Here is a 27,048-nt window from a genome sequence, read left to right as displayed (position 1 = left end):
AGGATACCTCTTCCAACGTCAGCATGACCATCTCATAGCATGCAAGGGAGAGTCCTTGTCCTGTTCTACATTCTCTACTGATAAAAGAAATGATTCACACGAAGGGGATATGTGCCAGGAAATATCCTATATTAAAGAGCCTTACTGTAATATTTTTTGAAAGAAAAAAAAGCAAAGCACGGTGTGAAGTAGTGAAGATAGCATTCCTTATTCTTCACGTAGCTGCAGGCAGTAGCGGTGATAGCGGAGCTGGAAAAACATTCTCTCCACTATTGAATGGGTCATGCCGGGAACAGTATGGTGCTCGACTACCCCCACATGCTTGAAACCCAAGGACTCGTACAGCTTGTGTGCGGCTATCTTGACGGCCGTAGTTCCAAGTACGATGGAAGAGTAGTGATTCAGCACTGCAAACTCAAGGACCTTGCGCCCTAAGGCCTTGGCGATACCTTTCCCCCGGTAGTTGGAGTCTACGGACATGCGACGTAGCTCGACCACGTTGTCCTCCTCGTTGCCTCTCGCTGCCACGATTCCAACAACTTTCCCTTCCAAGACTGCTACCCAGAAACAAGAGCCTGCAGAAGACAAAAATAAATGTCATCGAAGACCAAAGGCGCATCATCTTATATTTATGTTTTCAGCCATGTTACTCTACATTTGGTGCTCTGTAGCTAAAGAAATTGGGGCTTTCAACCACCTTTATCTGTGTGCACAAAAGGGAGGAGAGGGTATGGACCCAAGGGGGGGATCTCCTGTGTTCCATTTGGGAACAAAGAGATCGGTGTCTCTAATTCAACACAGATCTCTTCAATACTCAACACATTTCCCATCACACAGGGTGTACCAGGTTATGATGTCATAGCAAAGAGATATCCGTGCCAGTGGAGGGAAATCTACTTGCTTGCCTCTCGACTGCCTAGTACAGGTTATCCAGAGAGCCAGAACACGCTTTTATTAATAGGCTCTGACAAATTGTATTGTATCACTATTATTATCTGCTAATTTATATAGTGCCGTCATGTGTGCATGCATGTATGTTGTGTGTATAAACCGTCCATATTCCCCTTTAACCAATTGGTGTTCAGAGTTGGATTTTGAGATAAAAAGCACAAAAGAAAAAGGGTGAGAAATAGGACTTCCGTTACTATGGTGACTCAGTGTTAAAGTACATAAATGTACTTTTGTGACCACCTGGCTAGTTTAGGCAATATACCCATGGAAACACTGCAGGCGTATTATTACTTCTCATTCATCAATCCTTGGATGGTAAGATGCGGAAGCCGTAGGACATCAGCCCTGTTACGTGCGGAGAACATCGTGCGGCTCTAGAACGGGGCGTCGTTATCACAGAGATCTAGGCGCTCCGCAACAAACGCACAAGAGCGTCTCATTCTGATCTCACTGTTAATGTTGCTTATATATAATATAGGGATTATTATTATATACCGGATTCCTCGCCCTGCTACCACTGAGATATGTCGTGTTTCTTCAGAAGAATATTTAGCTGTGGCCTCCAATATTATACTTCTTTTGGTGGAAATGTAAAAGTTTCCAACTATGTATAACGAAATAGACACAGCAGGAAAGTCAACGTACGCACAAAGATATTTGTTGCCCTCATAACTGATACATTATGATTGTGTCTGTATCTCCTGCTTCTCTTTTCGGTATTCTGTCGCCTGTTGCTTTTCACATTTTGCCTTTTCTCATAAAGAAGTGCATCATGTTTCCAGTAACTTTTCAGTTTGATATTTTTGAAATAGCAGATTTTACACAGAGCCAGCTTTCCCTGAATATCGGATAACGTGCAATCAGACCCCTTGGCCGCCGCATGTTGCCCTAGAAATTCTACACCAACATATTAAAGTTGTTGTTAGAACTTTTAGCATAACGAAACCAATTCCAGTTAAATCAGATATCTGTGGCAAACGGTGGCACAAGTTGCATTACGTAATCTGTTCTCTGAAGTTCTCTCCCTTCTCCTCCACCTACAAAGGCTTCCTTAACTAATCAGTAATCAGCAGATTAAAGAAACACTCCTGCCATCATAAGCACTTTGATGGAGATAATAGTTGAGTGGTCCCTTTAAATTTTCATTTGGATCCCCCATGAAAATGTATGGAGGGAACGTATGAAGGGAACGTATGGAGGGAACGTATGGAGGGAACGTATGGAGGGAACGTATGGAGGGAACGTATGGAATTGTCCGATATGCATTTTCCTCTCTCCCTGCCCGCAGCTCCGGCAGAAAATGTGTTTGGCCGACGTTATACTATACTAACCGCCAGCCCGCTCCAGCGCATGCAAACGTTCCAGGGAGTCTAGCAAGACCCCTAGATTTGCGCATGCAATGAATTCAATTTCTGAAGATTCTCATTTAGAAAATAAGTACTTCATTATGGATTCTTGGATGGTGGGACAACAGTTGAGTGGGACTTCACCAACAAGACAGAGATAACTTACTGAGGAGGAATAACAGGGTGTTGAGATGGCTGCTCCCCTGGTGCACATACATTGTGCATTTCTTTTCTGATATATATTGTACATTTTTATATGTTAACACCCTTGCATGGGGTTATTTGGTGTTCTGAAAATTGTATGTAAAGTGAAAGATTATTATGTTTTGCATTAAACAAAAAAAGGACCAAATAAAAACCGGAGTTTCAGGTTCCTAGACCTAGAATCACCTACTGACCTGAAAAACTGAAAGCAGCACCAATATTTGTACTGCATATAAAAGCATCGCAGCCATGTTTACTGATGCACACCATTTATTTCTACTAATGTAACAAGCTGATGTTTACTGTAAACTTTACAGTTAACAGAAATACAAGCGGCGGGTAAAATGTTATTATGTGATACAAACTGTCACAGATAGAAAGTTCTGCTAAATGGGAACACACAAAACCAAGCTGGTAATATGTAATATGTAATAACATGACTGCGTGGGTCAAACGGCTGCACAAAGTGTGATGGAAGACGCAAACATCGCAGGAGAAGCCTGGGGTAAACCAGCACAGTTCTTTTAGATCACTTATTTCTACACAACCCTGTTACAATGGCTTTAAAACCAGGGGTTTGAATTGTCCATCATTAAATGTTAAATTACTATATATATATATATATATATATGTATTTCTCTAAGCAAAGTGTTTCAATTTTTACAACACAACCATAAGGTTCAATGAAATGTTGGCATTTTTTTTTTTTTTTGCTGTTATTCTTTAAAAGCGCTGAAAATATTCTATTTGAAACCTTTGCTCAAAATCTAAACTAATCAGGCCGGTGTCTGGAGTTAAGGACTTAATGAGTACACTTTGGGGATGTTTGTATTGGTTTTCCTATCGTCGGAAAGCTTAATCCACTTTACTTTGTAATCACTTTTTTTGTTGCTGCTAACCACGGGGAGTTATTTCTCGCTCCGTTGCGTTCCCAGAGGAAATTAAAGCCGGGGACCAAAGTCATTTAGTGTTTAGCTATTAGAACTAAAATTATTTCCTGGTACAACGGCCTTTTTTTTCAGGGGCTGAGAAAGCAAAGTATAAGCACAAAAAAAGCTGTTAAAAGCTGGTGTTGAATGATCTCTGATCTCTGATTTTTATTCCAATACAGTTGGGTCGGGAGCTTTCGCTTCTCCTTATTTGACTCCATTTTTATTGAATTTTATTTAGCAAGGAACCACCTACAATTAAATATTGGCCATCTGTGCATCTTTACTTAAGGACTTGTCATATACAAAACCTACTAGGTGGGAATAAATATATTATGTAATATAATTTAATACATATTATCTAATATAGCTGTTCATGTATGTTTGAAATAGAAATTATAGCTTTTGCGGCATTACTTTGTTTGTCTTCTCTATAACTCAATCTACAATTCTGTAAATAATGGGAAAGGGGCCCTACATACCCCTAGGTTGCAAAAGTGGGGATCTAATTTGCAGTCTGCCTAGGCCACTAAGAATGTAGATCTGAAAAAAAACACTTTTTTGGGTCGCTACCCCAAGATTCCTCTCTGGCCTTCACGGATACAGTGTTTAACCATGATTTCTCATTCTGTTATATTTTTTGTTATTGGCGTCGGGTGTCGTTGTTTTTGGGGCTGTGTGCCTGATGCCGCATTTATTTACAGGCATAATATAACAGCCAGGCGGATGAAGGATCAGGCATTGAGGGGGGGGGGGACCAGCACAGCTCACTGCGTATCTGGAACAGGAGTTTCACAAAAAAGGTTACTGAACACGATAAAAGGTAGACATGAAAGAAGTGTTTGTTTATCGAGAGCCCTGCAATGCTCACTCCCCGGTACGAGCAGACGCTCTTTGCTTTCAACCTTTACACAAAATATTTTCGACATCAGAAGTGCCCGAGCTTTGTTATGAGTTTTATGAACTTTTGACATTTTGGCTGAAACAGGAAAAAAGTGTGTGTGTGTGTGTGTGTGGGGGGGGGGCAGATTATTGGAAACAAGATTTCTTCAGCTCCTTACTAGGAAGTGCTTGTTATGTTTGGGTTAAAAAGTGAGTAGCTACAAAGACTACGTCTACCCTACGAGAAGAGCAAGACATGGAGCATTATATTAAGCTCAGAGTGCGTTGGAGCTGGATTTGCCAAATTAGCAAATCTAGGTGACTTTAGAGCCAACGAGTTTAGCCGGTCGGGACACGCTGAACCAAAGCTGATTGTGTTGCTGTTGTGGCGTGATCTCATACTAGCCGAGAGTCGGGGTGAATTGTTTCTCAAAATACTAAACATTGAGATAGAAAGTGGTTTGAACATTTTTGCTAATAATATATCTCACTTTTCCTGCCCGGTCACCACAAATGGTTTGCTATCTCCAGCTGCCGCTTTGTGACTACGAGTTTCTTTTGCAAAAACAGAGTATTTCTACCACTCTTTGCCATGCATGGATCAACGCAGATCAAACCCCAGAGAGGTGGGAAAACACCATGTGTTCCACGTGTGGATTGTTTTAGGAGTTCTACTATGAGAATGATCTCTTTTGAAGAACTCGTCACACATCTTCCTTCGCCACCAAAAGTACACTAAGCACTTAAAGAGCAAGGACCTAAAAACGTAACGTTCTTTCTAGCTTGATCCATGAATACACATTCAAACGCTGATTGCCACAAGTACTCAAAACACAAGAACCGTTCCATGTGGTTTTATTTTACTGAACACGGCGTAAGGAAAGCAGAGAAGTAAACCTGGAGTTATTCTCATATTCATCATCCCAGCAGGAAGATCAGATGTTCTAAGAAGAGTATTACAGTTGTGAAGTCAAAATTAAGTTCACACCGTATATAAATAAAATATAAAAGGCTGTGTTTGCATGTATTAATTTTCTTAAACCCTACGTTTTACAGTTTATTAAAACAATCGGATGAGGTTTACAGAGTAAAATATGTATATATATATATATATATATATATATAAATATATATATATATATATATATTAGAAGACCACCATATGTATACAAGGGGAAAGGTATCCTAACTTCCTGTTTCTGTGATCAATAACTACCTATTTAGTTATTTGTCCCCTATTTTTAAGTTGCTGATGTTGACTCTGCCACCGGCTGCCACTAACTCCACTTCCATGTGGTGGAGTTAAATATCTCCAAAACAAATCGAACGACAAACAATCAGGAAGCCAAAGCCATGGGACGTATTGATTAAGAAAGTTAGTTATGTTAAAAAAAGTGACAGGGACGCATATCTTGCTGAAGAGAGTAGATGTACGAATAGTAATATATCACTTCACATGACTATACAACCGCCTATTACCTGGCACGCAGCGATCTATTTATCTTTAGGGCCGACCTTGGGCAGCATCCCCAGCCGCATCCCTGTCCGTGGCCGGCATCCCATGTCTTAAAGGTGCACAGCGCCTTTAATGAAGTCTATGGAGGCTATGGTGAGCCATCAGCACCCTCATGGTGTAAATAGGCCTGTCAGGGAGATCAAAGATCTTGCTTGTAATGGCCCCTTAGCCAGAGAATAGGACCAGCGGAAAGGGCTCTCAGCGTCACCTCAGACTCTAGCGCCAACATTTTTCATTAATGTGTGTCTTAAGCAAAGGTAAGCACACTGGGGGCATGGAGCAAACGTTTCCACTTATTACCCCCACCAGTAGGTCTGTAATATAACTGGGAACCCAGGCGCTATATGTAAAGTATATGACCTTTTTTATGCATTCCAGCAGCCTAAAATCCCATCCAAAACTATCTAATGAAATAATAATAATAATCTAATACTGGCATTCAATATATATAGAATTCTGTAAATTCCAATTCTAGTAAAAACAAGAAAGCCTTGGTGCGGTAAAGGCAGCTGTTTGGTTCTTCAGTTTTAAATCGATCCAGACAGCTGTTTGATCCCAGATAACCCCCTTGTGTCAGCGTCATACTGGAAATATGACATCAAGGCTCTAGAAACCCTTATAGTAATTCAAATAGCGTATATATTATGATGTCACATTACATCACTATGGTATTCATGCCTGATGCTTACATTCCATCATTCCCCCACATCTTTTTTACAATCCCAATCTGTAATTATCCCTCTTCATGCAAACCCTTGTCATCATCCCTCCCCCATTGGCCCATGCCATCATCATCACTGGCCCATGCCTCCTGTATAAAGCATGATCTAGTATCTGCCCCGCAGCCCTGTATCGCCCCACACCCCTTCCCAATATCCCTCCATGCCCCCACCCCGATAAAACTCACTAACAATGGAGTTCATGGAGCGTGCCAGAACCTCTGTGCCAGATCCCAGCATGCATACTTGGTGTCATTATATCAACACAACAGCTACGCGAGCGTCGCTATCTCTAACACGCGCAACACAGGTCTAAAATAGAAACGGAGTAAAACTCTTACAAAATGCCAAACTATTTAAAGCTGTTCTAGTCAATGGTAAACACCCCTAGCCATTTAATGAACTACGTGCCCTCTGCTCGCTTCTCGTGCCAGCACAACTTCGCTTCCGTGAAACGCGCTTCCATGCGAGCCCATGATGAGTTTACCTCTCACAGCTTTATAAGAGAAATCGGGGTATTCACAGTGTTATAGTACAGCTTGATATATGCCCATATTAACTCATTGTATTAACTTGTACCGCTTCTACTGGAAGGATATTCCATTTATCTTTTCACGCCTAATCTTGGTTCTAGATGAATGACTCTTATCCTGGTGTTCCTCCTGCACCATGTAAGCGGAGATCATTTATTCTTTTCTATTATACCGCAGAGGCTGCAACCAAGAATACTTCTAGGATATATTAAATTTAAACTAAATAATAATAATAATAAAAAACCTGCTTAATAATTTAATTTCTCCAAAAATATTTAACAACAACTATTAAACTGTTAGGGCATCATAATCCAATTTGACTTAAAAAATGATATAAAATAAAATCTGGAATAATAAACGGTACACGACGGCGATTTGTAAAGGAGAAATGGGTTAAAACCGAGCCATATAACCACATTTCCTCCTATCTGACGGCTATTCTGACGGCTATTACTGGTTTAAATTCCTTACGCAGGCTTTTCTCAATGTCATATTCTACGAAACACTCAACGAACTCACTCACCTTAATCCCTGTGTGTTTATAGAGAACTCGTGGTATGACGAGCCCCATGAACCCAGAGCAATATACATTTAAAGAGCCACGATTCCGAAGCAAATAGGACTTTAGAAAAACTGGCGCACCTAACATCATAAAATTAGCAAACAAAGTTTGACAATTCGCTGTAATTTGCAAAAGGGGGGGGGGTTTACCAGGATCACTGGGAATGTCAATGCAAGACTTTTTTTACCATTCCTGCCCATATTTAAATTTTATCTATATAAATTTTTTATAGATCTGAAAGAGCGCCAATAATTCATTTCTACTTTGTTGCCGCGTTGAACCTTCTACCATTTAGCTTTATTTTCTATATGTTTTATAATCATCACACTCTGATATTCGCTTGTTACTGAAGCCGGATCCACGCCAGCGGCACCACTGCTTGAACCTGGTAAGAACATACAGCCTTAAGATTTATGATAGAGCAAAAAGGAATATAATAAAGCTAGTGGTGTTTTAGCTTCATCAATAGATTGCAGAAAAGGGGGAAAATACCCCCAATGTTTGCCATTTTCAATGACAATTGCTCTATGAACAAAAAGGTCCTTTACAAGTGTGAGTCTACATATGTACAGAGCTATTTCAACAGAAGGAAAGTGCCCATCCATACCTCCGGGGCCAACAAGGGTTCCCTGCTTGTCCTCAGGTCACCGGCCTATTTTACTGCTGTTGGGAGAACGCTACCTGCCAAGGGTTAGAAGGTGACGGTGGGGATCGGCGGAGAAGAGAGGTGGTGAGAGGGCTCTGTGCTCGGTTCACACAACCTTTCCCTACGTTAATAATAAAGAGTGCCTTGGATAGTTAAAGAGAGCGCGGCTTTATATTACGAGACCTCAAATCACTCTGCTCAACAATTACTTAGCAGCCACTTCGAACACGGAGGTAAAACAAAAAGGTTCAGAAATAATGTCACAAACTCACCGCCGTGGAGCAGATCCCAGGCAAATAATGTCATAAATGTCAATTTAATTACAAAGGCCTGTAACAATAACACACAATACACCGCATGCCTACGAATAAATATCCCTCAGGCGTTCTGGCATACCATCACATTTTATACAGCGTGGACACAGACCCCCGACGGTTATGGTTTCCTCAAACCCAAGCTATGGCAGATGAATGCCGGATATCAACGCAGAACACTTATAACACAATAACATTTGTATCCAGTTATGAATCTGACAAGTTGTTAAAATTATATATATGATAATAATATATATATATATATATATATATATATATATAATGACCGACCATTGGACCAACCATCTAAAAAGATCATAACGTCCAACATACTGCTGGTAAACTAACTGTTCTTGTCACCAACTTGAAAAGGAAAACATTGTGTAAAAAACACACACACACACACGCACACATATATATTATATTATATATTACACTTAGAGTATTAACAGAGATTGAATTGATGAAAAGCCTTAGAAGACAAAATCCTGAGATATTATATGGGTCTTATTCATCATCTCTCCCTAACTTTTCACCACTTAGTAAATTGTGCCCATAGTTTCGCTCTGATATGAGCAGACTATGGCCCTCAGGTGCTTTTGAAGTTCGACTCATTAAGTATTTCCTTCTTTTTGTCATGTGTTCTGCCTGATTTATCGGAGATTTGAAGGCTACATATATCTGGCCAAATCTCTGTTGCTGCGTTTCCTCGAATATTCCTAAAAACAGACCTGCTTTGTTTTTCTCCTTCTCGTTTTGTTCCAAGTTGACTTTGGGCAGATTTCGTTCAGCGCCTCTGCCCTTTGGTTAGCGATTAACAGGGGCAGTAAAAGCAGGGCGGTTAGAAAGACTAATCCAAAATTTCCCAATACTCAACAAATGAATGGAGCTTTGGTGAAATGACCTTCTTGGGCAATTTACTGCTTCACTTATTCTTCTGGCTGTTGAATACGAGCGCTCTATAAATCTCACGCAAGGCCTCAAGGTGAGTTCTTGTGAAACAAAGGTAAATGAGTTCATTAAACACAGGAAGGTGATACTCTACCGGAAACGAGACTTATTTCAGAAGAAAGAGAGAAGAGGGTGTTTTACTATATATATATATATATATATATATATATATATATATATATATATATATATATATATATACATACATACATACATACATACATACATACACTAAATATAGTAAATTTTAAGGTCTGGGTGATTACTGGATCACTGACAATTAAATCATCCTGCTTTTAAAATGAGTTACCGTCTACTGCTGTAAGATATTTAAATATTCTAATTAAAATGCAGCGCTTGCCATTAAAGCGAGGCTTTACGTGGTGAGAACAGAAACAGCTGTTTGCGGGGAGAGAAGATCCGTCTAAAGAACAGTCACGTTTACCCCACTTGTCTTCATCATGATAACGCGGTCAAGGGGACGTTTAGAGTTGAGACTTCTTCCGGGGAAACATTGTATTTCAACATATCGTTATTGGCCATAAGCCGACATATTTATCCCTGAGCTCTCTGTAAATTACCAGCTAGATGGCATATCAGCTTCTAACAAGTAGATGTTTTGGGAAACCATCTCTAAAACACACAATATGAATCCATTGTTGTCACATTTATGACATGACCCACATTCTCTTGTTCAATCTCAAATCCTCTCCCTCTATGTGGACTTCAAGTCATTGGCCTGCTGGGATTACATCCAGCAATAGGCTGGCCGGACCTGTCCATAAGGGAGATATCTGAAAAGTAATGAGCTGTAACCTGGCTCCTGTAACATGCTGAAGGTCCACGATTCATGCTCATATAATGTACTTGGAAGGCTGTACAGACCGGGTAAGAGGCTTCATGAAGGGGCAGCGCTAACTGCATGTATGGCGTGAGGCTAGACAGAGTTTAACGGGTGGGGGGAGGAAGGGAAGTGGATGCGGATAGTCTGAAAGTGGGCATGGCCAAAAATTCTCCTCTATTGGTGAAAGAAGGAACTGACCCGGAGACCCAGAGAAGCTGCTCTTCACCCAGAGACTTTGAGTCAAATCCCAGGTATGATTATGTGTTCCATACAGATCTCTTCAATATTTTGGAAATGGAAAGTCTTGTATCATTCACTATATTGATTAAAAACCCTTTCTGTCATTCCCTATAAACATTAGTATCCATTTCTCTAAAACGTCCCTTTTTTATTTAGAGGGACGTGGCACACTACCAAGTAAGTGAAGACTATTGTGGTCCTATCCAGCAGCATGATCCACATTCTACTAACTCATAACAACGTCTAGTCTGTCACACCACTGGCTCACTCACATTGTTTACAGTATATTTATAGCCATTACAACCCAACAAATCCATGAGTCACAGCCCTCTCTAAATTACATACAGAAGGCAGGTCTTTCCATTCCAATATCCACCCAACAAAGACAAAACCAAAGTGAGATCACCCTAACTATAAAACATTAAACTAAAAATAAAGTAAAAATAAGCCAATTTCTAATTTTTGTTACAATTATTTTATATTTAAAATACTCCCCGTAACTCATTCCATTGACCAACTGGCTGCGATGCTGTGAGGTCACTATACTCAACAGGACCACCCCCCAGTCCCAGGCTACCTGGAGCTCTCCCTCTTCTTGGAGACAGGCCACCTGGGGGTGGGGCTAATCATGCATGGGATGGGGCTACTCTCAGACATCTTTAAGTGGGTGGGGAGTAGGAGGTAAGTGGGCATGGAGTGGGTGTGGCTACATAGAACAGGGGTGTTCCTTCATCTGGTTCAGATTAAGGCTTTTTAAAAAAAGGTTAAACCAGATGGACCAGTCAACGGTATTTGATTTTTTTCTGTGTTTTATTGCCTACTCTACTGACAATTAATATATAATAATGGCTATTATTTGGTATACACTGTATTTCATGCAATATAAGACTTTTTGGAGAAAATACCTTAAAAATACATATATCTCACATATATCTCACATACCCAGTGAATTATTTTAAAAAAAAAAGTTTTACTTCTCCACTGAAATATCCGGTAACCTGGACTGAAAAATGATTAACCATTGTCATACCGCAGAAATGGTAATTTTTTCTTTTAAAGGAGCATTATGTTTACCAATTTAGTTTTTTTGGTTATTACCAGTTTTGCAACAGGAAAAAAAAATTTCAACAGAGTCCACAGGGTTATTCACACTTGGGGTGAACTAAGGTTATTCTAAATATGCCAGACCAACGATCAAATATTATTTGAGGTTTCAACCAACCGATGATTATAAAACAGAACCCTGTTTGAAAAAGATGTTTCATAATATATACTTTTCTATAAAAATTGAAAGATTTCATTAATTAAAGTAGCTGGTATATTTTGAGCACAGTGGCCGGCTATTCCAGAGGGGAGAAAGCTTCAGAGATTGACTTATTATGGCCACTGGTAATGGAAATGAGTAGAAAAAAATGTTTCGTCATTTTCATTTCAGAATATATATATAGTGTTCACCTTGGCTTGTTTGGCCAACACTTGTGGATATCATTAGGAGTTAATAAATGCAAGCTGTTCCTTCTCAAATATTTCGGTCCTTTTTGAAATTTAAATAATATTATTTTAAAATATATCAGTAATCATGGTTTGCCAATGGAAGGTTCTTATCAATAGGGTAGGAAGTAAGCCTACGAGCTGTATTTGCAGAGTCCTGTCCCTTTAAATCCCTTCTGCATGGATATTCCGACATGAAGATTTTAACCAGAAGTTTTATGGGTCGTCTAACTGCTGAATTAGTGGGTGCTGTGTACCAACACGACGCGTCTTAATTAGATGCCACGATTATCGTTTTCATTTTTGCTTTGATTACACAGACAACATCTCTAGCCATTTGGCTAATGAACCCCATTTGGCAGAAAGAGGTGCAGTACATCAGTCTGCTAACAAGCAAATGCCAGGAGGAGAGAATGGTCCGTTGGAGGAGCATCAAATACTATTAAGCGAGGACATCTGAGTCTTTTTACACACTTGGTGGTTGTACGTATTGTGAAAACCAGTAACCATTGAAAATCAGGACTAAAAGATTTGAATGCTGGTCTCCAGACCTGACAGCTCGCTGGGGTATACTGGGTGGAACTAATGGATGTGCTGGGAGCCGCTGCTTGGGAGATCAAGCTGTCGGATGACTGCCTGGTCTCCCCTCTCTCGGCAGTAGCCAGCATTGCTGTCTCTGTGTTGAGATATTTAGTATAATAGCTCTCAGTGTGGGTTTTGTTATAGTTGCACTGTTTGAATCCGCGTCACCCTCTAGCAGTGTCCGCAGAGAACCTGCAGCGTGTATACAGACCTGGCTGTGGTCTCTGATCACCTGATAAGACCAGTGGCATATTCTAGCCTAGGCCGAACCCTAGGGTGGCAGCTCCTGGGGTCAACAGACCCTCTGCCTAATAACCAGGGGTAGATAGCCCTATTGGCCGATCAGGCTCTATTGTAAGCCACTGCATCATATGACATCATATCCCAGTGCTCAGCGTAGTGGACAGCGGTCACAAAGGTAAGTGGTATGGGGCAGCTGCGGCGCTTCTGGACATAGTTGCAGATCTTTCTGATCCCAAAGTGATCCGCACATATTTTAAAAAAAAAATAATCTCTAAATAGAAACTTAAAGTAAATACCTAAAGATACACCAGAGCTGTCATCATCATATGTCAATTTCACAGCATAATGGCCGGTTAGGGGAGTTCAGACCCCGACTCCGGCCCGTGATACCCACTGTCTGCAAAATCAGGACAATGGTGGAGCTCCAAGGGGTAGCAGGACAGTCCATGAAAATTGGGACTGTCCCATGAAAAATTAGATGGTGGGGAGATATGCAAAGATCACAGGGGGGTCTTTAATCAGGTTGTTATAGTAGTTATAGTATAGCAGGAGTTATAGTAATAACATTAAGTTTTTTATTATATATGAATATTTTATGCCAACGAATATAAGGTGATCTTTGGCCTCCAATGACATTATGTGTATATATATATATTTCTAGTCCAAAACCACCGGCATACATCACTACGCAGTGTCCTAATGTATGCAAGATCAAATGAACCCAGCTGTAATAATTTAGGAATGAGCATGAATACATACACAAGTTTATTTCTTTGTCACCCCGTTGAGCAAGGAATGATAATAACCGTTAATTACGAAGTAATATGATTCTTAGCATGCAAGCTGAGCGCAGAATATGATATTACTATCCGAAAAATCCCAAAATACAGAGACGTACCGACTCGAAGGAAAGAACACAGAGGTCAGAGGTCTTTCATGCAGCGGCAAGTAAATATAAAGCTGATGATTATTAAATCAGGCACTAAAAGCGTCAATATATTCCATTTGTCAAAATCCAGCAATGCAGAAATGTAATTTCCTCCGCTTCCATGGTACCCACTATCCATTTTAACGCAATTTATAGAGAAGTGCCCTTTTAAACGCTTCTCTGGCTAAGCCTTTGTCAATTGAATTACTTTGTTAAACGAATTAACTCTATTGCATCAAATGAAGAATGAAATAGGAGGGATTTACTGCAACATCATCAGCATACAGCATGCTTCTAAAATTCGAATAAGCCAATCGCTTGATAGAACCAAATCGCATCGATCAACTGTCCTACCAATAGGTTTTTAGGATCTATTTGTAGAAACACGTGGCTCAAGTGGTAGCTCGGTATCTCAGTAGATCTTAAACATGAACCTCAAAGATTTCTCAGACCTTCTTAGCATGTAGATGTCATGGAATGGATACATCTCGCCATAACTTTAAAAGCAAACTAAAGGAACAGCTTTCAATGGTAGCTCTTCCAAGCTATGACTTCTCCTGTAAATTGGACGTACCTCGTCCCCCTTTTTTGGATTTCTCTACCGCTTCTTAGACTGTAAGCCCTATGGGCCAGGAACCACCTTTTATAATAATGTCATTAAACCTATTGTACCCCAACAATGTAATATAACTGCACTTATTGTATATCCCCTATTATATTTTAAACTATCAATCACTTAATATTTGATCAATAGAAATCTACATATGCATACAGAAATACTAAGAGCCCCAAATATTTGATTTTAAAATTATCTCTACCCATGAACAGCTTTACTGCTCCAAAAATTGTACATGTACTTATTTCTAAAACCATCAGTATCGTCAATCGCAATGTATCCAATCAATTCATAGAATTATGTATATGTTATTACATAATACATAGAATTGTGTATTATTATATGTAGTTACTTAAGCGTCTAAGACCTCAGCGGACACAACACAAGTTGTCACAAATACAAAAAATGTAAGTTAGTGGATAACTAACAAGACAGAGCAAGAACGGGTAAATCACTGGTAATACAGTCATTGTCATCTCTCATTACTCTTTTTGTGGGTATTCAACGATGATATTAACTACCGTCCATTAACAAGTGGATTTGACACCAAATGTGAAATGCATTTTATACAAAGATGGTTACTTGGCATCGTCTTACAAAACTCCATGGAACTGTGGCCAAGCTGGTATACCCATAAAATGTAACTCAGTTCATTGGTTTATCCCCTTTCTGTATATTTTTGGTGTATATCTGGAGGTTCTGACCAAACCGTAGGGTTTAGCAGCATCTCCAGCCACACAGCCGCCTCATTAAGGGCGTCCAGCGAGGGCTTTAAATTGCTTAAGAGTCTTATTTGGGTCAAAATGCAGTGCAGTCCCTCTGATTCAGCTCCTTGGTAAGCAATATATCAATGAAAAAGTAGATAGGGCTCACCAAACTTGGGGTATTTAGACCATAGATAGGTGACTTCTTACCCCCAAGAATGTCTGCACTGTACTATGTGACCTATGTAACTGCGTCACATGATACATACACATGAAATAATAATACTTGATATGCTGGAGGGTCAGTATGCTCTCTTATTACATCATAAAACAGATTCTATCATATCGATCTTATTGTTCTATAGAAATGTACTTTTTTTTAACAAAATATAGAAGAACTTTTGTATATATATATATAAAATATTTGTTCCATCTATATCGGCACGCTTAATCTCTAGAAAACACTGATAGGAAATCAAGCAGCGCATACACCATCGAATAAAAAAGTGCATATATACCTACCTTTTTTTTGACCTCCAAAGTAATGCGATCGTGGTCAGCCTTATCTTGACGTTAGATACACACAGAGCATAACCGCAAGAAAAAAACAGGTTGGTTTCCTAACTCTACGTAGAACACGGATGCATTTATGGATTTTCCTTATTTATTAAAAATAATAATAAAAAAAAACATGCATGGATTTTCCTTATTATTAAAAAGAAATACGTTTCTGTACAAGTTCTCCGTGTTGGCACGTAGCGAGACTTGAATGTCTCGTTTAAGGTTTCTAGGTGTGCGTTTTCCGTTAAAGGGGTTATACTCACCTGGCTGTTTCATGTAATATTGGTCAATATCAGACATGTCCGTGCGTAGAGCGCACTCCAGATGATTGAGGATAATTTTTCTGCTGTAGTAATACCTCATGCCCATTAGAAACATGGGCACACAGCACGTCAGCAGCAGCGAGTTGGTCACAACAAAGCACATTACTATGGAGATAAGGAAGAGAAATAAACGATACCTGTCAGAAAAGAGAATTTAGTGTTGATTTCGGAATAGAAAAAAACCCAAACAGACATATAACATAAACATTAAACATCATTACACGTTAAACATCATTAAACAACATTACCAGTAAGAAAATAGTGAATAACTCCAATAATAATAATAATAATAAATAATTTCTGCAAAGGATGTAGAAAATGTAGGTTTCCTATTTTTTTCATTAATAATATAGATTTGTTGAATGAAGTCTAGAGCTGACCCACCGTAGAAAGGAATACAGGTATAGCGTTGTCCCGTGTTAGCCATAGAAAGAGAGAGAAAGCAAATTTGGTAAAGATGATACCTGAAGTATAATGGATTGCAAGCGTTGGAGACCATCTAGGTCTCTTCTTCAGGCATGTTAGACCAGACCTAGATAGTCACGAAAACTTGCAATCTATTATACGTCAGTCAGCCAATAAAAGGTATCATTTTTACCAAATCTGAAAACAATATAAGAGGTTTATGGGTAGAAGCAGGGCCGGACGCCATGGCAACAGGGGCGCCTGCCGGGACTTAAATTAAAGCATCTTTTTTTGTTGTTTTTTTTTTAACTTTATTTAACATCCTCCATATTAAATAAAGTAGGCTCTGGGTAGAAGGGCAGCGTCTGGCACTGGGGTCTGACCGGTTACCAGCGATGTTGGTGCCATGCCAAAAGTGGGCAGCCATCACTAAACCCTGCTTCTGATAGGTGGTTATCACTAAATATCTGCACTCAGTCTGCCCCCCCAGTCTTGTTTGGTACCCAATGCGATCCACCTATAAACATTCCATCATCAGTTTTGACTAAACTGAAATTAACAATCTTCTAATCAGCGCTGTTACAAGCATTCCGAAGCTCTTCTCAGAAATCATTTGGTAACATTTTGCTTCATTCATCATTTTCACGCTTCGGAATCTTTTTTTAATGCGATTAAATGTCCAGAGGAAAAAATAAAATCAGAGATCTGCTAAGGTTTATTTGAACACGCTATAAATTTATATTCAAGAGACATCCCAGCAACCTCAACGAGCAACACATATTAACCCCTTATGGACAATGGGCTGTCATTGAAAACAACGCATTTTGAGCCAGTACATGTACGGGCTTTGTCATTAAGGGGTTAAAGTGTATTTTACACCAAAAAAACCCACTTACCTTTAAGAGAAGCTTCTTCGCCGGAGCTGCAGTGCAACACCCTCCCTATGGTCCCATTTTTGTGCCTGTGATTGGTTGCTTTAAGCAGCCAATCAGTGGCAAGAAAATGTTCCCTTGAAAGCAGTGGGAGACCCTTTCCAAGCCAGCCCTGGAGCTGACTGTCGGGGAGTATATGATGTGGGTAAGGAAGTGGGGTAAGGAGAGGGTCAAATAAACATGTTGAAATTCTCCATGCATTTGGAAGGGAATTTTTTTTTAAATGCCCTTAATTTTGTGTTTAAGGGACAACTCAGCTGTCATATTTATTCCAGTACACATGAGTGGCCGTATAAGTGAAACACCACATTTAACAATCAGAAAATATGTCATCTGGTTATGACTGCAAACCTATCAACCCCTTTGTGACCCTATGGACGTACTGGTATATCCTAAAAAGCTGTGCTAAGAAGACCTATAGGACGTACCAGTACGTCCTGACTTCGTTGCAACGACAGGGACATCTCCCTCCCGCTACACAGGAGATCAGGTCTCTTGAAGCCTGCCCCTGTCAGCAAAAGCCCCCCAGAAGTTCACTGGACAACCAGTATGGTCTGTCCAGATCCTGCTAGGATTTTCTACTGACTGATCGCACGCATTGTGATCAGAAATGCAAGTCTATGGGGCCTAAGGGAGTTAATATACACTTACGTTACTATTCTTCACTATGGGTAATTCCCATATTGAGAGGGTTGCAAATTTAGTGAGACTTTTCATTAAAAAAGGATGCGCAAACATGCATACATACGCACACACGCACATCTTTTTTTATATACAATGTCACACTTATATATGTCATATAATGGTCTCAGTGTATCTCAGCTTTTCAGTAGTAACATCTATTTTTCAGCATTAAATTACTCCAGGGCTAGAAGAAGGGGTTGGAATCATATACACATATATATCCTACTGTTTTATATGCATTATTGTAACACTTACAGCTCTAGAACATTGTGATGCCCTCATACCCAGCAAACATTCTGAGCTCCTAGAAAAGACACGCCAGATAATCAGCCAGCCTGGACTCTGCCTGAGGGTTTTGGGAAGTGCAGTCCACAGCAGAGGCCGTCTGCCAAGGACTAAAACACATGCAGTTCTAGAGCAGAAGAAATGAAGAAGAGCGATATCTTTGCAGAGTAAGAATGTATCACGGTGTTCTACGGCTCTAATAGCCCCAATCAGTATGAATGTGTTTAATTGTGTTAATAAAATATATGATTACTGCTGTTACATTTAAAAGTGTCCAGTATATGACTCCCCATCTGTGACTGCAGGCAAAGCACAGGACCCAACACCGGGCCAAGTAACATAACTTTTAGCCAAGTTATTAAAAACATGCTCTTAGAAGCCACGTCCTTGTAAAGCGAAGAAAATATAGCATTAAACTGTCTGCGTGCCAACGGGGTAAACAACGCATTACATCCCTCCATCACACAAAGGGTTAAAAGAACGTTATAACCTCCAAGTCACTTGCACATGACATCAGAACAGTTTGAACTAGCAGATTTAGGGGGATTTCCATAAAACTGTCCAAGAATCACAATTTCTTTATTCTGTCGGGATGGGAGTAATGGGAATGTGATTGTCTAACGGGATGTACTTACCTGTACAGAGTACTCTCCGTAAAAGCTGGGCGGACGTCACAGGGTACAGACGTCACTGTACTAGTGTGGGGGAGGGGGGATGATGGTTTAGGGGAGGTGATATGAATATTGAAGACCACTGATGGTCCCTGGTGGGGGAGGATCTGGCTATATAGCAAAATCTGGTATTAAATATTCATTTCTGATGGCCTTACAAAGAACCTTGTCTAAGGTTCTTGTCTAAGAAACAATACAAACTGATTGTCAGATGGTCGTGAGCAGGGCTCTTAAGTCTCTTTTTGAAACTGGGGACAGACGTCCCCCATCTAGTTAACCCCTTGGAAACCCCTCGCCGGCCGGCAGCATCATGCGCAGGTAGCCCGCTGATCTTATCACCAGCTCTGAACGGTTCAAATGAAAAGGTCAGCATCTTGAATTAAATCAATACACAGACTGGAAATGATGCGTCAGGCGGAAGATCCGAGGAGCGTCAACAGAAACCACTACTGGGCAATAATGCGTTGGGTTTTTTTTTCTTTAACGCCGTTACTTGGCTCTAAATTCCTAACAAGGTTGTGGAGACCATCAAGCTTTAAGGAAAGCGAATGTAATCTATATGGGATTAACCCCCGGATTAGCCGGTGGGCGCTGAAATGCTTTGTCCACCTCTGTTAAATTAATGTCATTAGATGAAGAGGCTCTCCTATTTGTTATCACTAGAGAGGATCGGATCTGAATTTAAAGCTCTCGGATAACTCTATTTCTTGCTTTCGCAGCCCGATATGAAGCGCAGCTCGGCCCCTTAACAGGAGGCAACTCTAGAAGCAAGAAGGCTTTAACCCGGGAAAGGGGGATCCTGCCCCCCATACACATATAATAACACGCGTTGTATCTGCGCATGGGGATCTACTCGTTCTATATCTGCATTGTTAATGCACCACGGGTGGGGTGGAAAGACAAGGCCCGGTCAGGCTCTTCATTGGCCCCGCATTCCGCTCTGTATCCAGGTAACCGGTTCACGAGTCTCTGAAAAGACTCCTCGTCCTCTCGTCTCCCCCCAATGCATGCGCCGCTCGGTCCGATTATCACGCCTGAAATCTGATCCCCGCTTCCTTCACGTGTCTCGTCTCCATCGCTTACTGCTGCAAGCGGGGAGACGCGGAGGCTGCGACGCGCTGCAAGCTGCAGGAGATCTCTCCACACGATCCAAGAACCATCACGTTACAAAGAATAAAAGCCAAATAAATGTCTTTGTTACTCGTGAATATCACAGAACACGAGGAGCACCCGGTGTCAATGAAACGTAACGGAACACGTATCATTCCAAAAATCCTGCTGCAAGATTTGGGATGTGGAGCAGTCGCCACGGCAACCAACAGAATGTTCAGGTTGATTGCTCCGTATTGAGCACCAGAATCACTTAATGCATAATCATCATGGCTTCACAGACAGCAGATCAGGCCCATTCGGCCCGTTTTTTTCCTGATGTAGAGACTCCGGCGTTAATCAGTCGTTGGTCTCGTCTCGAATCATCAGCCATATGCCGATCCCCTGCATGTTTAAATCCCCTCACTGTATTAGCCTCTACCACCTCTGCGGGGAGGCTGTACCATTTATCTACCACTCTCACTGTAAAGTAAATGCTATGGCATCACAGCCAGAAACTCCCATTACTGCTGCATTAAATTAACCCTGTAACAGCTATAATCATCCGAAACGCCGTTCATTATTCCATTTTATTCTCAAATTTGTCAAGGCTTAAGTGGAGCAATTATGGGCAAACTGCTAAATTTAGAGCAATCAAAATGCTTCATCGGCTGCTGTGCTGATTGCTCCAAATGCACCATTTTTCCCCCCAAGATTGCACTGCTTCTCTCTGATATAACCCCGTAGGTGCTGAATCTCTTTCCAATTTCATTTTACACGCTTGAGATATAAAAGCGAGTATTCTGGGCTGTTATCGGCGCGCTCGCTACCTCTGGGTCTCCTGTACTGCAGTGAGAAGCCATTGGAAATAAGGATCATGATATAACGAAGCTGTCACTTACTAAGCCCTCCTATGAGATACCCTTCTAACCCCCCTCTCCCACCCCCAACTGGGAAGGAACCAATCATACCTGCCGTATACTTGTATCTTATTGTATGATGACATCACTGCTTACCTAATATGATGCCAATGGGTTACGTACGTAATGCATATAATATTCATGAAGCCTGTAGGGTGCTTGACTTCAAATTCATATTATAGACTAAGCAATTTGAACATGAGATATCCAGAAAAGGCTATATTATCACGCAGGCATATCACGCATCATCAAAAGTGATGACCGTGACAGAAAAGTATATTTTTTTAATTATTAATAGCGTTTTATGAAATTACCCAGAATAGAGCCTTAGTGCAAACGTCCGGTGGATACAGGAGAAGTGAAATGAGGAGTACTGAAGGGAAAGTCTATATACTGGACAGGATTACTTGGGTTAATCCAGTGTTAGCCAAGGGTTAAAAATATTTTTTTCCAATCAGACTGCAGCATGTTTTAGATCATTTGCTGGGGCAATAAACTTCACATATACCCCTGTCCCATTAGTGGACCCAGGGCCAAGTGTAGATACCCAATTTTGCCCAACTATGTTAGTTATTGTACACAGGAGTAGTGAGTAGGGGCAGTTCTTGGAATGCCAATCCATGCAGGTCATACCCAGGGGCATTTTCTGCTTCATGACATACAACGGTTATGGGGTTACAGCCCGTCCCACCGCGCTCACTGTACTTTATTAAATGTAGGGTCAAACGCAGAATAGATTTTCTGTACCGTGATGGGGAAGCCACGATGAAAAGTTCATTCTTCTCCATATCCAAATCACATTTAATAACTGATGTGATGCCCTCTGAGTCTCCGCAGGGGCGGGTGTTAAGGGTCACTGGTACAGGTAAGAGTGTACCACCCGTACTCTCTCGGCCAGTGGTATGGTCCAGGTTCTGGTGCCCAGTTTACTGGAATCATCTCTCAAGAGATGGGGGAGGAAGGTCTACCCCATCTAGACAGCTCGCTGGGTCCCACAAAGCTCTCTCCGTGAGTATAAATGTTCCAGCGAATGTCACATTAACCAATTTAATGCCAAGTGCAGCCATACAGTGCCAGGGGGGCTGCACTGCAGAGCACTAAGGGGTACAGCCCACCCTGGGGATCAATGGGTCGAGACCCCCCCCCCAATCCAGAACATTGCATTAATAGCCCCCGGTGCCCAGATCGAGTCATGGCTACTTACCTGTAATCACTGCATAGATGCACTGGAGCAGGGGTTGGTATTTTAACCCCCTAAATGCTGAGCTTGGAATCCTTTCTTTAATCCCTTCATAAAAGATCCTTCTTGCGACCTCCTGATCTCCCGGTTGGAATTCTCGGATATAAAGCTGTTCTTTCGCGATCTCCTCCTTCTCCTCTCCCCCGCCGGGGATGGGGGGTACCAGTGATGATGATGATGATGATGATGAGGCATTGGGTGCATTGGATAAAGGGGGCCACATCTGGGAAGGAGATCCGATCAGGGGGTCTTTCTGGGGTCCCGGTATGGAATTGTGATCATCGGCGAGGATTTTCGTTTCGCAAACCATTTTGGGAGGCAGATAATGCATGCAACTGGCCAGGAGAAAAGGTAGAATTTGGGTTCAAAGAGGGGAGTGATGCGGGCAGTGCGGAGGGGATGCGGGCAGTGCGGAGGGGATGCGGGAGCGGCGGCTGCGAAGCGCTAAAGAATGTGCTCCGCATGTAACGCAACTATTTATATTGCAGCAGAGCCGGCGCAATTGGCATCCAGGGTTCCTTCAGGGCCCTAGCACCGACCACATTGGCTGGCAGAGACCTCTCCATGTGATGCTTAGTGATGCTTAGGGTGGGGTGGGAACACAGCTCCCCCCACCATGCATTCTTCATTATTCGCTGCTATTACTAATCACACTTCATCCGAGCACGCCAGGAATGTGGACTGACTTGTGAAGTAGTTAAAACAGCATCTGACACCCAGGGGAGGGAGATAGTGAGATGCTGCAGGGTGTTGTGATGGGAATCCCTGGCCGGCAGCACATAATGCAGAGCTGGAAGAAGTCAGAACTACATGTTACATGTAAATGGGTTGTCATATGACATTGCTGATGTGCATCTACTATGGTTTTATGGAGACCAAGAATGGCAGCTGCTACAGAACACCTTGATGCTGGGGCTTTACGTCCAGTGGGTGTCATTTGCACCGGTGCCAATACGTTACACTTCTGTCTGTTATAAAGTTGTTAATGAAGTCATCATTCAGCGAAATACATATTTTTAGCTGTAGTTGTGAAAACAAATACCCAGCTTTATAAATATTTACATTTATTTCCTAATTAAATCCAGGGTTTGCACAGGAGTCTGCAGGGAAGGGAATGATAAGCGCTGTGTACATTGTTGGTGCTATATAAATAAAAGAAAGTCCCTCCATTCAGGGCAATACTGATGAAGGCGAATCCAGCCAGTCATATCTGCAGACATGCTCAATATATATATTATAAAGTCATGTCCAACACGCATTCACCAAAAGAGACTTCATAGAAGGAGCCTACAAATGAATCATCCTGAGAACTGGGACGCAGGGGGGGTACCCTGCAGGACACAGAGCCGGTCCTTCTCCAACATGCCAAGTGCACAGAATACTATTTATTGGCTTGTATTTACTCTAACTGGACACAAATGTCTAAAGATCATTCGATTATTATTATTAGAGGAATAAACCGGGATGGTTACGTTTCCCAAACTAGAGATAATTTGGTAAAGAAAAAAAAAGCCGTTTTGAGACAATCCGCCGACGACACCTAGATAGTCTCCAAAACATTCTTTAGTTATCGGATAAAGGTATCAACGAGTTGTTATTGTATACCGTCAGTTAGGACTGTCCTACCGGATCTGAGACAGTTGGTATGCTGTATGGTACAAGGCATAGCTCTTTTGCTTCGAGTCACACATCTTGCGCGGTTCTGATGCATGTAATGGGTAATTCGCTGCTGTGAGGATCGTTATCCCGTGCCTAATCAGTTTATATTGTTCGCTGACGGGTAGAGGGATGCGTGTTTCCTCGGGCTGTGCAGGTAGCGCGGATCACTCCTGTCATAGTGCTAACCCAGCAAGTATTTTAAAAAAAATGAGCATGCACAGTCATCGTCATCCCCGGGAGCCAAGCTGCTGTGAGCTGCAAATCCCAGTATGCTTAGCCGGTCAAGAGTAACAATTCATCATTAGATTTATCTTCAGGATAGATGATAGCTATCGCTCTAAAACTAGCGGCTGCACGTCTCATCATGCCCACACAGACCTTAGCATTGATAGGCCTTTTGCTGGCAAGAAAGGAATGATGGGAGTAGTAGTCTGCAGTGGGTGGCTTACTACAATTTGCTTGCTGGTGAGACTGAATATTTTTGTAAGGCATCGCCTATGTACTGCACTATAGGCACATACTGGACATACAAACAGCTAAGCAGCCCCCGTCACCCCCGTTCTCTGGACTGCAATTCCCATCAGGCTCGGATGAGGTTACAAAGATTTGCCTGTGTCTGCACGGAGTGGCATGGAGCTCTGTCGGATAGTGTTGTGTGTGAGAAGCCCTGCGGCGGTGATCTCTTGAACAGCTGAGCTGAATCAGCACCTCTGTATGGCACTTCATACATGTTTCATTATTTCAATTCAGCCTCCTTTGAAGCATGGAAAGCAGGCTGTGTTTTAAGACGGCTTTGCATCTGTATAGCATAGAATATAACGCGATGCCGATGAATCATCCTCCCCGTGGTTTAAGAGTTAATAAGTTGATAAAAAAAAGGTGAAAAAGAGAAACTTTTATTTCTGTGGTTCAGGGACATGCTACTGCGTGATCAATTGAGATTCCTTCATGCGAGTAAGAAGAATGATGCATTTTATTCACACACATTTTTCTGCAGTTTCCAGGGACGATATTGTGACTTTTAGCGCTGTAGCATCTTGTGATATTCTCATACCCAGCTCCTGGAAAATAGAGGCATTCGGAGAAGAAAGAGAGACAGAGGGATTGGGGACTGCCCTCCCTAATAAAGGACACTTGGGAGGTATGACTTATTGTTCTCATTCATGCACATACACCCAGTGTTAGACACTATGATAGTATCTACAGAAGTTAATTAGCTAAAAAAACATTAGACCTTCACATATCTACAACATATGTGCGAGTAAAAGGTTTAATGTCGTGTTTACACTGTACTTAATTCAGTGTTTCTTTCTGTAAATTATATATACGGTATAATATCTCACTAGCCCTCTCTCGCTCATACAACCCCTAGCCATTTTTCCTGAGCCTGAGTGCACCATGAATGTAATGTAAACTAAAGAGCATGTCTGTAGCCTGGACGTCTCTCTGAACCTAGTAGAGTCAGGAGTCAGGAGCGAACAGAACTTCTTGGTCTTTAAACCGAAAACAGATAACTAAAGCTGGTAGCGGGGGGGAGATCTCGCCTCTAGAGGTACGAAAAGGTAAGGGGTACAAAGGAGACCCTGTCAACCGGGAGCTCAGTTCTTTGTGCCGTATTTAATTACTGTGTAAATACAGATCCCATGAACGTTCCATAATCCTTCTATCACGCCTGTCATATTGCCCCTATTATGTAACACTGTATGCGCGTTATACTCAATACTGTCACCCTATAGCCCCGATATCCACTGTCAGACTAAACATATCTTCTGTAGCATAGGCCCAGGACCCCTGTGCATCTTCTTTAGCAGATAACCCCACCCAGAGTGATGGCGCCCAAATAAAAACATGACACCAGAATTGCTAATTGATGAATAGTGAGAATATTACATTTAATAAACGGACGAAGCAGCCATCTCTCGGGCACCATTATTGCGGACTCAGATGGGAAATTTCTCAGGCCACTCTCTCTGTCCTGCTCCTCATGGGAGGTGAAAGAGGATAGAGATGGGGCAGCGCTAACCCCCAATAGGCTGTAAGGGAGGTGGGGAGTGGGCGTGGCAAGGCATAGGCGTGGGAGAGGCTACACAACACCAGCCTTGCATGGAGATGAAAGGCTTCTCTGTTATTCAGCTGTGACTCCTGGAGCCCCTGGGACAAACCTGAACTGTCCCTATGTACTGTATACCAGGGCCAGTCTTTGCATCCCTGGCATTCTTTGCATCCAACCTTTCAACACTCCTTTGGCATAAAAAATACAATCTCGGATCCTACTTCTACTGCTGTGGACTATAACCCCCAGCTCACTCGCCCAGCCAGGAGCTGAACTGCACAGCAGCTTAAAGTGTTAACCTGTTTCTGGCATTTTATTATCCAAGAGGGCAGATGGTCATAATAGAATGTTGGTCTTTTTTCAATTAGCACGTACTTTAATTAAAGTGATACCATACCACAAATTAATTGAGTGGCTCCCTGCTGGATAACGAATTCCTAAACTGCTCTCTGGTTCAGGAACTCTTATTTGACTTAGTAGGATAACCCTTAGTGGAGCGAATAATCCTGAAATGATCGTCATCATCAGAAAGTGTTCTGCTGCCTTTTCTCCGGGTTTGCATTGCAAATCGCTCTTCTGCTGACACGTTCTTGAGCCAGAAATGACAATATGCGTTAAATTTTGCTATGTCTCTACGCTGCGCCCTGATCTCTTCTCGCATTGTCCCCGAACCCTTTCTCGCTCCACAAAAGCAGGTATTGATTTTTTGCTTTCTCTTCATTTCACTCATCACATTGGACGCGTGCAGCTTCTAGGAAAAAGCAGCCATTTGTCTTGTAATATGCAGGCTTTGGCGCTGCACCAGCCTCTTCTGAGGATTCCCCTGACTCAAACCCCCAGCTTCATCCTTAAGTGCAGATGAATGGTTACATTGTCCTCCCCCCATAGGCATCCACGGCACAAAGCAGCGCTCTAGGAGCAGGTGAATGGTGGGATTGTACTGGGGCTGCCTGACGCTGTGAACTGCCCAGCGCCTGGGACATAGGCCAACCTATTAAGGGGTCTATTTAGGAATAGAAGGGTCC

General features: G+C 41.7%; 1 protein-coding gene across 2 annotated transcripts; it reads right to left on the bottom strand.

The window, feature by feature from the left end:
• NAT8L (N-acetyltransferase 8 like) lies at positions 1-22,662 on the bottom strand. Of its 2 annotated transcripts, XM_053458196.1 has the most exons (3): positions 22,276-22,662; positions 16,026-16,190; positions 1-575 (listed from the first exon to the last, which is right to left on the bottom strand). In XM_053458196.1, the coding sequence occupies exons 1-3, from the start codon at positions 22,640-22,642 to the stop codon at positions 208-210; spliced, it is 900 nt and encodes a 299-aa protein (XP_053314171.1). In that variant the 5' UTR covers positions 22,643-22,662; the 3' UTR covers positions 1-207. The 2 variants fall into 2 exon arrangements, with proteins under 2 accessions (XP_053314171.1, XP_053314172.1); XM_053458197.1 differs by lacking the exon at positions 16,026-16,190.
• Positions 22,663-27,048: the final 4,386 nt, after the last annotated feature.

The sequence above is a fragment of the Spea bombifrons genome, chromosome 1, assembly GCF_027358695.1.
Source record: "Spea bombifrons isolate aSpeBom1 chromosome 1, aSpeBom1.2.pri, whole genome shotgun sequence".
NCBI classification, from domain to species: Eukaryota; Metazoa; Chordata; class Amphibia; order Anura; family Pelobatidae; genus Spea; species Spea bombifrons.
The sequence above is the reverse complement of the archived record's forward strand: the minus strand, read 5'-3'. Positions and strand labels throughout refer to the sequence as shown.

What these genes read in the sequence shown, in the direction of transcription:
- NAT8L (XM_053458196.1), bottom strand. Translation starts at nt 22,642, where the DNA reads ATGCATTATCTGCCTCCCAAAATGGTTTGCGAAACGAAAATCCTCGCC. An exon ending in CATCTATGCAGTGATTACAG is followed by an intron (nt 16,191 to 22,275) that starts GTAAGTAGCCAT and finishes TTATCTCCATAG; the next exon opens with TAATGTGCTTTGTTGTGACC. An exon ending in ATATTACATGAAACAGCCAG is followed by an intron (nt 576 to 16,025) that starts GTGAGTATAACC and finishes TGTCTTCTGCAG; the next exon opens with GCTCTTGTTTCTGGGTAGCA.